The sequence below is a fragment of the Drosophila yakuba genome, chromosome X (genome assembly GCF_016746365.2).
Source record: "Drosophila yakuba strain Tai18E2 chromosome X, Prin_Dyak_Tai18E2_2.1, whole genome shotgun sequence".
NCBI classification, from domain to species: Eukaryota; Metazoa; Arthropoda; class Insecta; order Diptera; family Drosophilidae; genus Drosophila; species Drosophila yakuba.
The window spans coordinates 13,793,806-13,806,294 of NC_052526.2; the positions used below are offsets into that span (position 1 = coordinate 13,793,806).

General features: G+C 49.1%; 3 protein-coding genes across 4 annotated transcripts; 2 read left to right on the forward strand and 1 right to left on the reverse strand.

The window, feature by feature from the left end:
• Positions 1-782: 782 nt before the first annotated feature.
• LOC6525360 (17-beta-hydroxysteroid dehydrogenase 13) lies at positions 783-4,169 on the forward strand. Its single transcript, XM_002101160.4, has 4 exons — positions 783-943; positions 2,681-3,170; positions 3,239-3,421; positions 3,611-4,169. Exons 1-4 carry the CDS (start codon positions 924-926, stop codon positions 3,872-3,874), a joined length of 957 nt encoding a protein of 318 aa, XP_002101196.1. The 5' UTR covers positions 783-923; the 3' UTR covers positions 3,875-4,169.
• Positions 4,170-4,311: 142 nt separating this feature from the next.
• On the reverse strand, positions 4,312-6,690 carry LOC6525361 (dynein intermediate chain 3, ciliary). Its single transcript, XM_002101161.4, has 2 exons — positions 4,878-6,690; positions 4,312-4,812 (listed from the first exon to the last, which is right to left on the reverse strand). The coding sequence occupies exons 1-2, from the start codon at positions 6,402-6,404 to the stop codon at positions 4,384-4,386; spliced, it is 1,956 nt and encodes a 651-aa protein (XP_002101197.1). The 5' UTR covers positions 6,405-6,690; the 3' UTR covers positions 4,312-4,383.
• A 496-nt stretch (positions 6,691-7,186) lies between these two features.
• On the forward strand, positions 7,187-12,117 carry LOC6525362 (regulator of nonsense transcripts 2). Of its 2 annotated transcripts, XM_002101162.4 has the most exons (4): positions 7,187-7,346; positions 7,412-10,238; positions 10,315-10,606; positions 10,679-12,117. In XM_002101162.4, the coding sequence occupies exons 2-4, from the start codon at positions 7,525-7,527 to the stop codon at positions 11,453-11,455; spliced, it is 3,783 nt and encodes a 1,260-aa protein (XP_002101198.1). In that variant the 5' UTR covers positions 7,187-7,346; positions 7,412-7,524; the 3' UTR covers positions 11,456-12,117. The 2 variants fall into 2 exon arrangements, with proteins under 2 accessions (XP_002101198.1, XP_039229043.1); XM_039373109.2 differs by having other exon boundaries at positions 7,188-10,238.
• The last annotated feature ends 372 nt before the right edge of the window (positions 12,118-12,489 follow it).

Sequence of the window (12,489 nt, forward strand, 5' to 3'; positions counted from 1 at the left end):
TGAAAGCGTATAATGTTCTGGCGAAGCTTTTGTCTGTTTTATCGGCGACGTGCATCTGACACTTTGGCACTTTTTCCACCTTTGGCTTTGGCTGTGGCTTTGACTGTGGCACCGCATCTCTGTATCTCATCTCTCGGAGTATCTGAGCGATCTGGGTCGTAAACTCCGTCTGGCTGTGTGTATATATAGCTAGTTTTTATGGGGGGACTAGGGTATTATTATCGGACCCCGATTAACAAACAGGCGGCTGCTATCTAAATACAAAAATACATGTACGAGTATGCATGCCATGGCACTCATGTGTAAATTCATAGGGAAACTTATATGTAAGCTCATAGGGAAACAAATAGGGAAACTCATATGAAAACTCATATGGAAACTCATGTGTAAATTCATAGGGAAACTCATATGGAAACCGGGTGAACCGTTGCACTCCACGGATGTCGTTCCATATAGATGCGATCGGATCCGATCCGATCAGATCGGATTGAAATGGAATGATTCGGAATGGCTGTGCCATTGAACATATGTCGTAGTCGTGTTTATAGAACGCTCTGCCAGCGTTGCGCTGCCTGCGTCGACGTCGCTGCCGGCAGAGTGTATCTACGAGTAGTGTACACCAGTGTACCAGCACGAGTACCATATAGTATCTGAGTAGTATAGTACACCACCCTGGCCCAGTGTATGTGTGTGTGTGTGTGTGTGTGTGTGAGTAGATTTGAAATAATAACTTATAAGACCGGCGCGGCGGTACGGTGCGTAGTGTTGTGTTTACTTTGCTGAATATTCAGTCCGTATTCGTTAACAGCCGCTAACGGTTTGCTCCGGCTGTTCCGATTCCTTCCTATATATATATCCATATATACATATATATTTATATACACGATCCTTGCAGGATATAAGCACACACAACTGCACGAAACATGTCGAAAGTGACGCCAAGGTGGGTAATCACCAAAACAGCGAGCTACCAGTTGGTAACAAATCAAAAACGAAAAACTTAACAAAGTGTGTGAGAACGAGTCATGTATCTTATCAATGGAACTGTGGAACAGCGTGTAGTGCAATATTTTAATAGCCGGCGATAAGAGCGGCTTATCGGAACGGGTCTACAACCAATGAACCAATGACCAGGAGCAGGGTTCAATGAGCACCGAATAATATCTACTTGGGATATAATTGGCCCAGCGAAATCATTATAGATCAAATTGGCCGGTGGCAAAGTCATCCATATGGATGATGAACGCGGCAACCTTTGACCATTGTGCAATCTGGATCAGCTCACTTAAGCGCTATTCACCTTCGTCCGACTTGGTTTAACTATATCAGATTGCCCTGACCAAAGATCGTGCTCAGTTATTGGCCAGCTACCATGACTGGGCAAAGGATCAAATGAGCAAATGATCATAGGACCAAACGAGCAAAGAGTTAAAGGATCAAATGAGCAAAGAGTCAAATGAGCAAAGGATCAAATGAGAAAAGGATGAAAGGATCATTAGAGCAAAGAGTCAAAGGATTAGATGAGCAAATGATCAAAGGATCTAAGATGGTGGGAAAAATAGTTTCCATTGCCTTGGAGGAATATGAATGAAGCAGTTCCACTTTCAAATACTACTAATATAATACATTATAATTACATTTCTAAATCGGTAATGATTTCCAACTTTCGATGAGGGATCTTGTACAAGTCATACCCATAGCACACCTAAATACCTATATGACCATCAGCAACAGTGGTGGTGCATTTGTTTTGGAACTATCTACATAGGTGGGCTGTTCCACACGATTTTGGTGCGATTCCGAACGTGGGACTATAAATAGCATTCCAGAAGTGCGGCGAGATAAGAGTGATCTCTTTGGCAGTGAAATGCGAGAGCGAGAGGAGCCGAGGCCATGGTCAGGGCTGGTCAAGTCTCGATGGCACGATCTGCTCGACTATATATCACATACATATATATATTATATATATACATATATACTGGTCTGATCGCCATACGTAATGGAAACAACGGCAAAAAGCTAGAAAGCTGGAAAGCTGAAAACTGTTTCGGCATTATCAAGATCTCACGCAGCTGCAGCCAGCAATATAATTACTAAACATTGAGCTGGGAGAAAAAACGCTGACCCAAGATGGAACCACCCACTCCACCCATTCCCGCCCCCTTTTTGCCGGCGCCATTTCCGCATTTCCCACGAAACACCAAACCATATGACATGACATCATTCAAAGATAAGAGCAATGTGTTGTGATCGAAATTCATACAAACTGTATGGTACTTTAAAGTGTATTTTGGTCGAAAAACATGCCAATTTGTTTCGCCCAGTGTAGCTACAAAAAGTGAGGATGGCAAAGGTCATCTGTTTGTCGCTGGCTGTAAGATAAGGCACACACGCACACACGCCATCCAAATGACTGTGGGTCATGCAAGAGTTGGGCTCCCCGGACTAATCTCATTTTAACTCCACTCCGCTTGATAATTATGATGCCCAGATCAAAAGTCAGTGTAGCAGAAGCACGCACTTGCCACAAAAAACCATCGTATTGAGGTTGCTCACAATTGCTAAGCTTTTTTCTAAAAATATATTCCTTTCAATAGAAAATTTCACATAAAAGTAGCTAGAAATATAGAGTTAGTTTATACCCTTTATTAAGCCCTAAGTACTAACGCATTTCTTTCAGTGCCGGCAACAATGCCAACAGCAATGACATCTACAACATCGTCCTGCTGGTGGTGGACATCGTGATGCTGATCGTCAAGTTCTGGATCGCCGTCGTGGAAGCCGCCGTTGGACTCTTCCGCCCTGCGCCATTGGATGATGTCAGCGGCAAGGTGGTCCTGATCACCGGCACTGGCCACGGCATGGGCAAGCAGATGGCCCTGCAGTACGCCAAGCTGGGCGCCATCATCCTCTGCTGGGATGTCAACGAGCAGACGAACAACCAGACCGTCAAGGAGATCAAGAGCAGCGGTGGCAAGGCCTTCGGTTACGTTTGCAATGTGACCAAGCGCGAGGAGCTGATCGAGCTGGCGCAGAAGGTGCGCAAGGAGCACGGATTCGTTCATGTGGTGGTCAACAATGCCGGCATCATGCCCTGCCATCCGCTGCTGGAGCACACCGAGAACGAGATTCGTCTGATGTACGACATCAATGTGCTCTCCCACTACTGGGTAAGCTACTATGTCTATATGAGATACAGATTCATTTAATCAAGTTGACCTAATCTCTCGCTGCACAGATCATCCAGTCCTTCCTGCCCGAGATGATTGAGCGGAATGAGGGCAGCATTGTGGCCCTATCCTCCTGCGCCGGACTCTTTGGACTGATCAACCTGGTGCCCTACTGCGGCACCAAGTTCGCCGTCCGTGGCTACATGTCCGCCCTCGCCGAGGAGCTGCGTCAGAAGAATCCCCAGAACAATGTAAGTGCCTCATCAAATGGTGCATTAAAATCCAGTTTGGAGTCCAATTAAGTGGCTATTAGGTGGTAAATGGTAGCTAATTAAAAATATAATAGCCCGCTCAAGTCGCATCTTAGTTCCAGACTAGGTTTTTAACATCTTTTGCCACTTAAGCCAGTTTTATTGATATCACCTGCCTTTGACTTGCAGGTCAAGCTGACTACCATCTATCCGTATATGATCGATACGGGTCTGTGCAAGAATCCCCGCTACCGGTTCCCCAAGCTGTTCAAGCTCATCCCCGCCGACGTAGCCGCCGGCTCGATCATCGAGGCCCAGCGCCAGGGATTGGAGGAGGCGGCGATTCCGCGCCATTTCGTGGCCGTGGAGAAGATCGGTCGCCTCATTCCCCGCAAGGCGATGCGATTGGTCAACGATTTTCTCGACACGGGTGTGGATACCGACAAGCACTAGAGCTCCAAGTGCCTGCATTTAACACCCTACTACTACTACTACTACTACTATCGCCCAGTAGATCATATAGCTTTATTGTTTTTCCCATTCGTTTGCTTTATGTTGTTTCTATTTTTTTTTTTTGAGTGTGTACTATTATCTCCTTTTAATTGCCGTGTAGAGAAGTGCAACTAATGGCTATATGAAAAGTGAATTTAGCGAGCACAATTTAGCTGTTAGAAAGGTTGTTACTTAATTAAAGGCGAACGTTTGTCGGTCTAATTGTGTTGGTCGTAATAAAGGTCTCCAAAGAGTACTCCATAGAGTGATAAAGTGATAAAGTGATGACATGTGGTTTCGCTAGCTTGACCCGCACTGGTGGTCTTCCATGTGCTCATTCACCTGGTGACCCAGCTTTTAAGTGATGATCTTTGGCTCGCAATGGGAAGCCAAATATGTAGTTTGTATTTAAATGTTAACTTTATTTCAATTTGCTCTGCATACCAAACTAGCCAATATAGTTCATATTTTTACTGGGGCTTCACAGATCCTTGCGAAATCCTTGGCTCGCCCGAGCTCCTCTTGTCGTAGTTGACCGAGGTCTGAGCCTTGCGATCGGGCTTAGTGTATACAACGGGCTCACCCTGGAGCTTCTCGTCAGCCGGATTCCATTCCTCGAAGACCGTGCGCTCCATGATCACCTGCCGCTTGGAGCGCTTCCTCTCCACGCTGAATATGATGTCCTGGAATTCGGTGATGGCCGTGCGAAACTCCTCATCGCCCTCGATCATCAACACAAACTGATCGGGATCGTCGGGATCCAGTTGGAGTGTGGGCGCCATTTGCTGCTGCTTTCGAACGCGATCCTCCTCGGCCATTTGAAGGGTTTTCCGCTTCAGCCTGACCTCATCATAACGTGCCTCCAGCAGCTTACACCGCACGATCTCCCGCTCGAACATCTTTAGGAGGATATAGAGTTAATTATCTTGAAGAATTGGAATAGAGCTAGGAATTGGATTCTTACGGCGGCTATGAGTGCCTTCTCCTTGCCGGTGGCCTGTCGCATGGACTCATCCAGTGTCAGGATGTGAGTGTCGCCGTTTTTCAGGGCAATGGCCAGCAGATCGCCCTCCGGCCTAAAGACCACATCCGCAATCGGTACCTTGAAGTCCACGGAAAGAATGGGCTTGCGGTGATGGAGCAGCAGATCCCAGAAGTCCACCACGCCATTGATATCGCCAGTGACGAATAGGGAGCAGCGACCCGTGCTCCAAGCGCCGCAAACAATCTGTGCACTCTTACGGAAATACATGGTGGACGGACTATCCTTGACCTCCTCCGACCAAATCCTCGCCCGCCAATCGCCCGTGACCAGGAAGTTCTTGACGAAGAACGGATTGCGATTGATGGTGCGCACGGGTCCGACGAAAAGTTGATAGTGAGCCAGAAGGGTTTCCGTCGGAGTCATACCCTTGCGATTGCCCACGAAAACGTGACCCATATCGCTGCCGATGATGAAACGCACGGGGATGGTGTATTCGAACTCCAGCACTGTCACTCCATGCGAATCCATTCGTGACTGGCGCTCCTGCGGTTCCGGTTCGAGGAGCAGCTCCTGCATGGGCATCTTGAGATCCCTTGTGTCCCAGTACTTGATGGAGCCATCCAGGGAGCCCGAATAGAACTCTGTATTGGATTTGGAATGGACCCAGCAGAGGGCCGAGGTGGTCTCCCTGTGGGACACCTCCAAGGGGCAATGCCGCACGGTGAGTCCGCCCTTGAAGGTGCTCCACAGACACACCTGCCCCAGGCCCGTGCCACCCACCATGTTGTTCTCATCCTTGGGACAGATCTTGGCCAGCGACACCGGCTGCTTGCTGTCGTAGGAGATCCTCGGCTTGAGCGGATTCTTCACATCCCACACAAAGAAGCCATTTGTCCCGCCAACCGGCTCATCCAAAACGGAACGGAGTCGCTCTCCCTTCACAAATTGATTGCTATACTGGGTCATAAACTGGCGGCTATTGTTGGGCATCCACTCAATGGACCTTAATTGTCGCCCTGGCAGCCAAAGATCATGGAACACATTGGCCACCCGGGCGCGAAACCTCATCCGTATGTCGTGACCCAACTCCGCCGGCAGATCAGCGAAGAAATTCTGGTAGATATTGAGGGTATTGTTCTGCTCCGCCACCGCCATCGTGGTGCGTATCATATCCAGGACCTGCTCGCCCCAGCTATCTTCGCGCTCCACCTTCTTGCGATGGCGCAGCGTCTGCTCCTCGTCATTGGTGTTAACCTCCTTGGGCCAACCGCCCTCGTAGTGGTACATTCCGTGCTGGTCGAGGGTCACGTTCTCCGTCTCCATGATGGTCAGCGCCATCTGGCGGCTCAGCTGGGTGGCCTGCACGGACGGGTTGCGCATGATGTACTTCAGACGCTGGCGGCCACTGGGATGCACACTGACCATCAGCTCATTGCGATCCTGAAACCGGCACTGGCGCCCAAAGCGACGCCTTTCGCGCGAGTAGATGAACTGGTTCTGGTACATGTCGGTATATGCAGTTCTACTAATTCAAAGGATAATGGTAATTCTTCAAAGAATCTAAGGCTAAAGCTGCAGGGAAGGAGCTGTAAGTGATTGGATCGCAGCGTGCTGGGGATGCAGATGCTTGCAGCAGTCATAAAAGAGTTAACTGCCCTTCCCAGAGAGTTCTGCTGCAGTATCAAGTGTGCTGCTGTTCCTCCTCCTGTCTCCACTCTTTTAAGTTTTTCTGTTTTTTTTTTTTTTTGTGGCAAGTGTTCGTCTTTTGTGTTTTATTTGTTTTATTTTTGTGTATGCTTTTCATTTGACTAAAAAAGAAAATCCAACTAAATGCTCTCTGAATAGACAGCACCTGTTTAGTCCATAGTTTTGGTTACATTTTATAGTTAAAGTGCATTACTTATTGATTAATGAAAATAATAGCACAAAGACCAAATGTGACATTGGTAAACTGTTACTAATCCAGGAATATAATGCTTATGTATAATAACATGGAATACGAGCTAATGTAGAACAGCGATGTAATTAACAAGAAAATAAACCTAAATACGCTTTTTGACCAATACCTGGATGGGAATTATTTAAATTCGTGTTACTTGTTGATTTTAAAAAGATTTTTGGGCTGTGCCGCTAACGGTTAATGGGCAGTGTGACCAGTCGTTGGTAACTTCGATTCCGATGACGATATCGAACGCAAAAGTGACCAGGCGAGGCAAGTGACTGTGAAATACACCTTCTGCTATCGAAGAACGATAGGCCCAGACAAAAACGTCTGCTGGTATCGATAATATATCATATAAAAATATTAAAAACATCGCCCCCCTCACCCCCCCGCATGAAAATCGTGGCGGAAAAACGTGGGAAAAACAAAGCAATGCCAGTTATTTAAAGAACATAATACGATAGAAATAATCCATCGGAACAGTTCCCGCGACTGGCCAACTTAAGGTGACTATACCCACATAGAAACTATGCCCAATCACGCCCAGCTCATCTACCCAAAAACAAAATAGTTCGCACTTAGCTTAGCTTGCCAGCAGCAGACCCAATTTCAAAACAGTGCCACCGCGAATCGAGTCCCGCCAACGTGAATCCGAGTCCCGGTCACAGAGCTGCCACCATCGCTATGCTGGCCAACGATTCCGCAACGACAGACGCTCTGGAAGCGGCCGTGGCTAGCAGCACAACAAACGATGTGTCCACACCGCCGGTGTCGAGGAAAGATGTGACAGATGATGCTGACGAGGGTGATAACGACAACGACCACGACATCGACATCGACGACACAGACGCAAATGCGGATGTGGATGTTGATGCGGATGCGGCTGCTGCTGCGGCTGCCGCTGTTGCTGCCAGTGCCCTGGAGGCCGAGGAGCGCGAGGAGCTGCAGCAGTTTATGAACGAGCTGCGCGACAAGATCGAGAGCAAGCGACAGCTGCGGCTCCAGAACTCCACATTCGAGCTGCCCGGCGAGGAGTACTTCGCCAAACTGGACTCCAATCTCAAAAAGAACACGGCTTTCGTCAAGAAACTTAAGCTATTCACGGCCACACAGCTGGACGGACTACTGCGTGAGCTATCCGCTCTAAATCTAAGCAAATACATCTCCGAAATATGCGCCGCGCTGGCCGAGGCCAAGCTGAAAATGACGGATGTGCCGGCGGTGGTGACACTGGCATCCCGGCTGCACTGCACATATGCCGACTTCGATGTCCAGTTCCTGGAAGCGTGGCAAAAGGCCCTTAACATCAAGGCCACCGAGAAGATTGGCAATCCGAGTAAACTACGCGTCGATCTTCGACTGTTTGCCGAACTAGTCAGCTCTGGTGTGATCCAAATGAAGCCCGGATTGGCCCAACTGGGTGTGGTCCTGGTGCATCTGATTGCCCAGGACAAGGATGACCACAGTAACTTCTCAATCATCCTCTCCTTCTGCCGGCACTGTGGCGAGGAGTATGCCGGTCTAGTGCCGCAAAAGATGCAGCAGTTGGCCACCAAATACGGAGTGGAGGTACCGAAATCCGACTTCCTGACGGCCGACAAGCAGCTTAATCTGCGCACCATGCTCAAGGGTTACTTCAAGGCCCTGTGCAAGCATGTTTTGGCCGAACAGACCGAACTGATGAACATGACCAAGAACATACGACGCACCATGGAGTGCAAGGGCGAGATATCCACGGAGAAGCGCGAGAAGTGTGAGCTAATGCAGGCCGGGTTCGATAAGCTGCTGGCCTCCGCCCAATCGCTGTCGGAACTGCTGGGTGAACCACTGCCCGAGTTGGCCAAGGAGTCGGAGTGCTGTAATCCGGGCACAGTCATCGACAATATGCTGGACAGTGCCTCCTTCGGGGTGCTCGATCCGTGGGGCGACGAGGAGACACGCTCCTTCTACACCGATCTGCCCGATTTGAGGCAGTTTCTGCCCAACTTTTCGGCACCCAAAGTCGATTTGGAAACGTTGGAGGAGCCCAGTGAACTTACTGAGGAAGCAATCGATGCCAATCTGGATGCCGAAATGGATTTAGATGATCCACCTTCCACCACGTCGGATACGGCTCTGGAAAATCCCAGCGAAGAGCAGCCAACCACACCAGTTGCCCCAGCGGAGGATGTAAAGCCGCAAAAGATGGGTAACGCTCTAATGGAACTGGGACGCCAGCAGCAAAGTCAGCTCAACCAGAATCCCAGCCAGACCCAAAACCAGATGCGTCAGCAGTTCGATGGCTTTCTGGTCAACCTATTCAACTGTGTGAACAAGGAGCTGATCGATTCGGCGGCCATCGAGTTCCTGCTAAACTTCAACACTAAGCATCAGCGCAAGAAACTGACCCGCACGATATTCTCAGTGCAACGCACGCGTCTGGATATCCTGCCCTATCTCTCCCGCTTTGTGGCTATTGTGCATATGTGCAATACCGACGTGGCCGCCGATTTGGCAGAATTGCTACGCAAAGAGTTCAAGTGGCACATTCACAAGAAGAACCAGCTGAACATCGAGTCGAAGCTCAAGATCGTGCGATTCATAGGCGAATTGGTGAAGTTTGGGTTGTTCAAGAAGTTCGATGCCTTAGGATGTCTGAAAATGTTGCTCAGGGACTTTCAGCATCACCAAATCGAGATGGCCTGTGCCTTTGTGGAAGTCAGTGGCGTGTATCTGTACAATTGCCGTGATGCCCGTCTGCTGATGAATGTGTTTCTGGACCAGATGCTGCGCTTGAAAACAGCCACCGCCATGGACTCGCGACATGCGTCGCAGATTGAGAGCGTTTACTATCTGGTAAAGCCTCCAGAGTCGTCCAAGCGAGAGCCCACGGTTCGTCCGCCTATGCATGAGTACATCCGTCATTTGATATTCGAGGAGCTATGCAAACAGAACGTGGAGCGCTGTATCAAAATGCTGCGCCGCATCGACTGGCAGGATGCGGAGACAAATTGTTATGCCATTAAGTGCCTCAGCAAGGCGTATCTGCTGCGCTTTCCGCTCGTCCGCTGCCTGGCCGATCTCGTATCCGGACTGAGCTCCTATCAGCCGCGAGCGGTTACCATTGTGATCGACAATGTGTTTGAGGATATCCGCGCCGGCCTTGAGATCCATTCGCCACGCATGGCCCAACGGCGCATAGCGATGGCCAAGTACCTGGGCGAAATGTACAACTACAAGCTTGTGGAGTCCACCCACATTCTAAATACGCTTTACTCCATCATTTCGCTGGGCGTATCCATGGACCAAAATGTCGTCTCGCCGCTGGATCCGCCCGATAGCCTGTTCCGACTGAAGCTTGCCTGCATGCTACTGGACACGTGTGGACCCTACTTCACCAGCCAGGCCACGCGAAAAAAGTGAGTGGTATCTTAGTTTTCAACCACAAAGAACTTGAGCTTGTGGTTCTAAAGCCGGTTCGTTTTTTGATTTCAGACTGGACTACTTCCTGGTCTTCTTCCAACACTACTATTGGTTCAAGAAATCCCATCCCGTGTTCAGCAAGTCAGAGAACACCTCCGATTTGTTCCCCATCCTGGTGGATCACACCTATAGGGACTGTCTAGCCGGTGTGCGGCCCAAGCTGAAGCTGTATAAGAGTCTAGAGCAGGCCAAGGCGGCGATTGATCAGCTGCAGGAGAAGCTCTATCCGCAGCTAAAGGCCGCCAATAACGCGCAGGATCCGTCGCTGGCCACAATCAGTGAAATTAGCGAGCTAGACGAGGGTGTACGTATTTCCACGATAACATACACTCCACTCCACTTTACTTGATTTAATGCTTGATTTCTGCTTTGCCAGGTCACCGATGAGGACTCGGGGTCATCGAACGATCAGCGGGAGCGCCAGGTGGCTGGCCAAGAGCCGGAGCAGAGCAACGACTGGACGGAAAACGAGACGGAGCCGCCGCTGCCGCCGCCTCCGCCGCCAGAAAAGTCTAAGGAGGACCTGGAGTTCGAGCACTTGTACGATAAAATGACCACAGACTCGTACCAAGAACGGCTAAAGGAGCCGATCAAGGCTACGGCCAAGGACATACCTGTGCCGATGATGGCGCGCCTGCAAAAAAAGTCCTACGAACAGATAACGGGGGCCCAGACCTCCGGCACTGGGAACAACAATACGTCACAGATCTCAAAGGCGGTCGCCAATCAGGACGGAACGCCCGGCTCTCCAGGTCCAGATCTGCCAGATGGCAACGGCAAATCCAGCGGCAATGCAGGAGGTAGCGTTGTTGCTGCTACCGCTGCTGGTGCTGCTGGCGCTGCAGCTGTGCCCTTTGTGCTGATGGTGCGCGGTAACAAGGGCGGTAAGCAGCAATTTAAGTCGTTCGTGGCGCCATCGGACTCGCACCTGGCCATCAACCTGAAACGGCAGGAGCAGAAGATACGCGAGGAGAAGGAGAAGGTCAAGCGCCTAACGCTTAACATAACGGAGCGTATCGAGGAGGAGGACTACCAGGAGTCGCTGCTGCCGCCGCAGCAACGTAACTTTACCCAGAGCTACTACCAGAAGCCCAATAAGCACAAGTTCAAGCACCAAAAGGGCGCGCCCGATGCGGACCTCATCTTTCACTGAAACGTTGCCCCCGCTAACGGAAGCGATAAAAGCCGGTGCCGGTGAGTGCGGGAGCTCCCGGGTGTTTTGAGTGGTAGCACTTGTGCGTTTCCCAGCCTCCTGGCCGGCGTATTGATATCACTCTGTTGCTGCTGCTGCTGCTGCTGCTGCTGCTGTACGGCCTACCGACTGCGATTGCGATACCACGGAACCGAAAGAATACGGTGCCGGAGAGCAACGCTCCAAGAGCCGTTCACTCTTCGCCAACGAAATGCCACAAGCTTCTCGGCAATTTCCGATCCGAAACACAAGAGCCACACCAACCTCAAGCCGTACTTAAGCCAACCATTTAAAAAAACAACAGGCGTATGCCAAGCCACTCAATCGCAGTCGTGGCAGCTGAAGCCAATCCAAATGGCCCCGGGACCTCGTCCTCGATATTAACGTGTATATAGAACTGCTACGTCCCGATCCGTATCCGTATCCGTATATTTTAACACTACTTAGTACGTAAAAATGCCTAGACTTGTTTCGAAAACAGAACCCAATTGAATAACAAAAGCATGTATACAACGATGATATATACAGATTGTTATAGAATGTTATACACACATCCGATATTGCCATCCGATGTTAGCTGTTCCATTGACATTTTTGAATCAAATGCAGAATACAGTCTGAAAGTTTGAGTTTGTCTCCATTGGGGGAAACTGGAAACTGAAAACTGGATGCAGTCCAGTCCAAGTCTTGAACTTAACTCGCTTGATTATTGGAGTTTTAACTGAATAATTCTCTATGCCCTTTTGCATTGACGGTAGGTACTTTATCTCATTTTGTATAATAAATGAACTTATATTCGATTGATACAAATTTGTGTACTAAAATTTTGCATTATTTCCATCCGATGAATAAATAAGACATACGACATTATATGTATTTCTTCTTTTTATTTATTTTACTAAAATTAGCGTCAAACAATTTAATTTCCACATCTTTTTTATATTGCCAGTGTTTCCACCTTATTTTGTATTGGTTTATCATTCAATAAAATTACT

What these genes read in the sequence shown, in the direction of transcription:
- LOC6525362 (XM_002101162.4), top strand. Translation starts at nt 7,525, where the DNA reads ATGCTGGCCAACGATTCCGCAACGACAGACGCTCTGGAAGCGGCCGTG. An exon ending in AGCCAGGCCACGCGAAAAAA is followed by an intron (nt 10,239 to 10,314) that starts GTGAGTGGTATC and finishes TTTTGATTTCAG; the next exon opens with ACTGGACTACTTCCTGGTCT. An exon ending in TTAGCGAGCTAGACGAGGGT is followed by an intron (nt 10,607 to 10,678) that starts GTACGTATTTCC and finishes CTGCTTTGCCAG; the next exon opens with GTCACCGATGAGGACTCGGG.
- LOC6525361 (XM_002101161.4), bottom strand. Translation starts at nt 6,404, where the DNA reads ATGTACCAGAACCAGTTCATCTACTCGCGCGAAAGGCGTCGCTTTGGG. An exon ending in AGAAGGCACTCATAGCCGCC is followed by an intron (nt 4,813 to 4,877) that starts GTAAGAATCCAA and finishes ATCCTCCTAAAG; the next exon opens with ATGTTCGAGCGGGAGATCGT.
- LOC6525360 (XM_002101160.4), top strand. Translation starts at nt 924, where the DNA reads ATGTCGAAAGTGACGCCAAG. An exon ending in ATGTGCTCTCCCACTACTGG is followed by an intron (nt 3,171 to 3,238) that starts GTAAGCTACTAT and finishes CTCGCTGCACAG; the next exon opens with ATCATCCAGTCCTTCCTGCC. An exon ending in AGAAGAATCCCCAGAACAAT is followed by an intron (nt 3,422 to 3,610) that starts GTAAGTGCCTCA and finishes TTTGACTTGCAG; the next exon opens with GTCAAGCTGACTACCATCTA.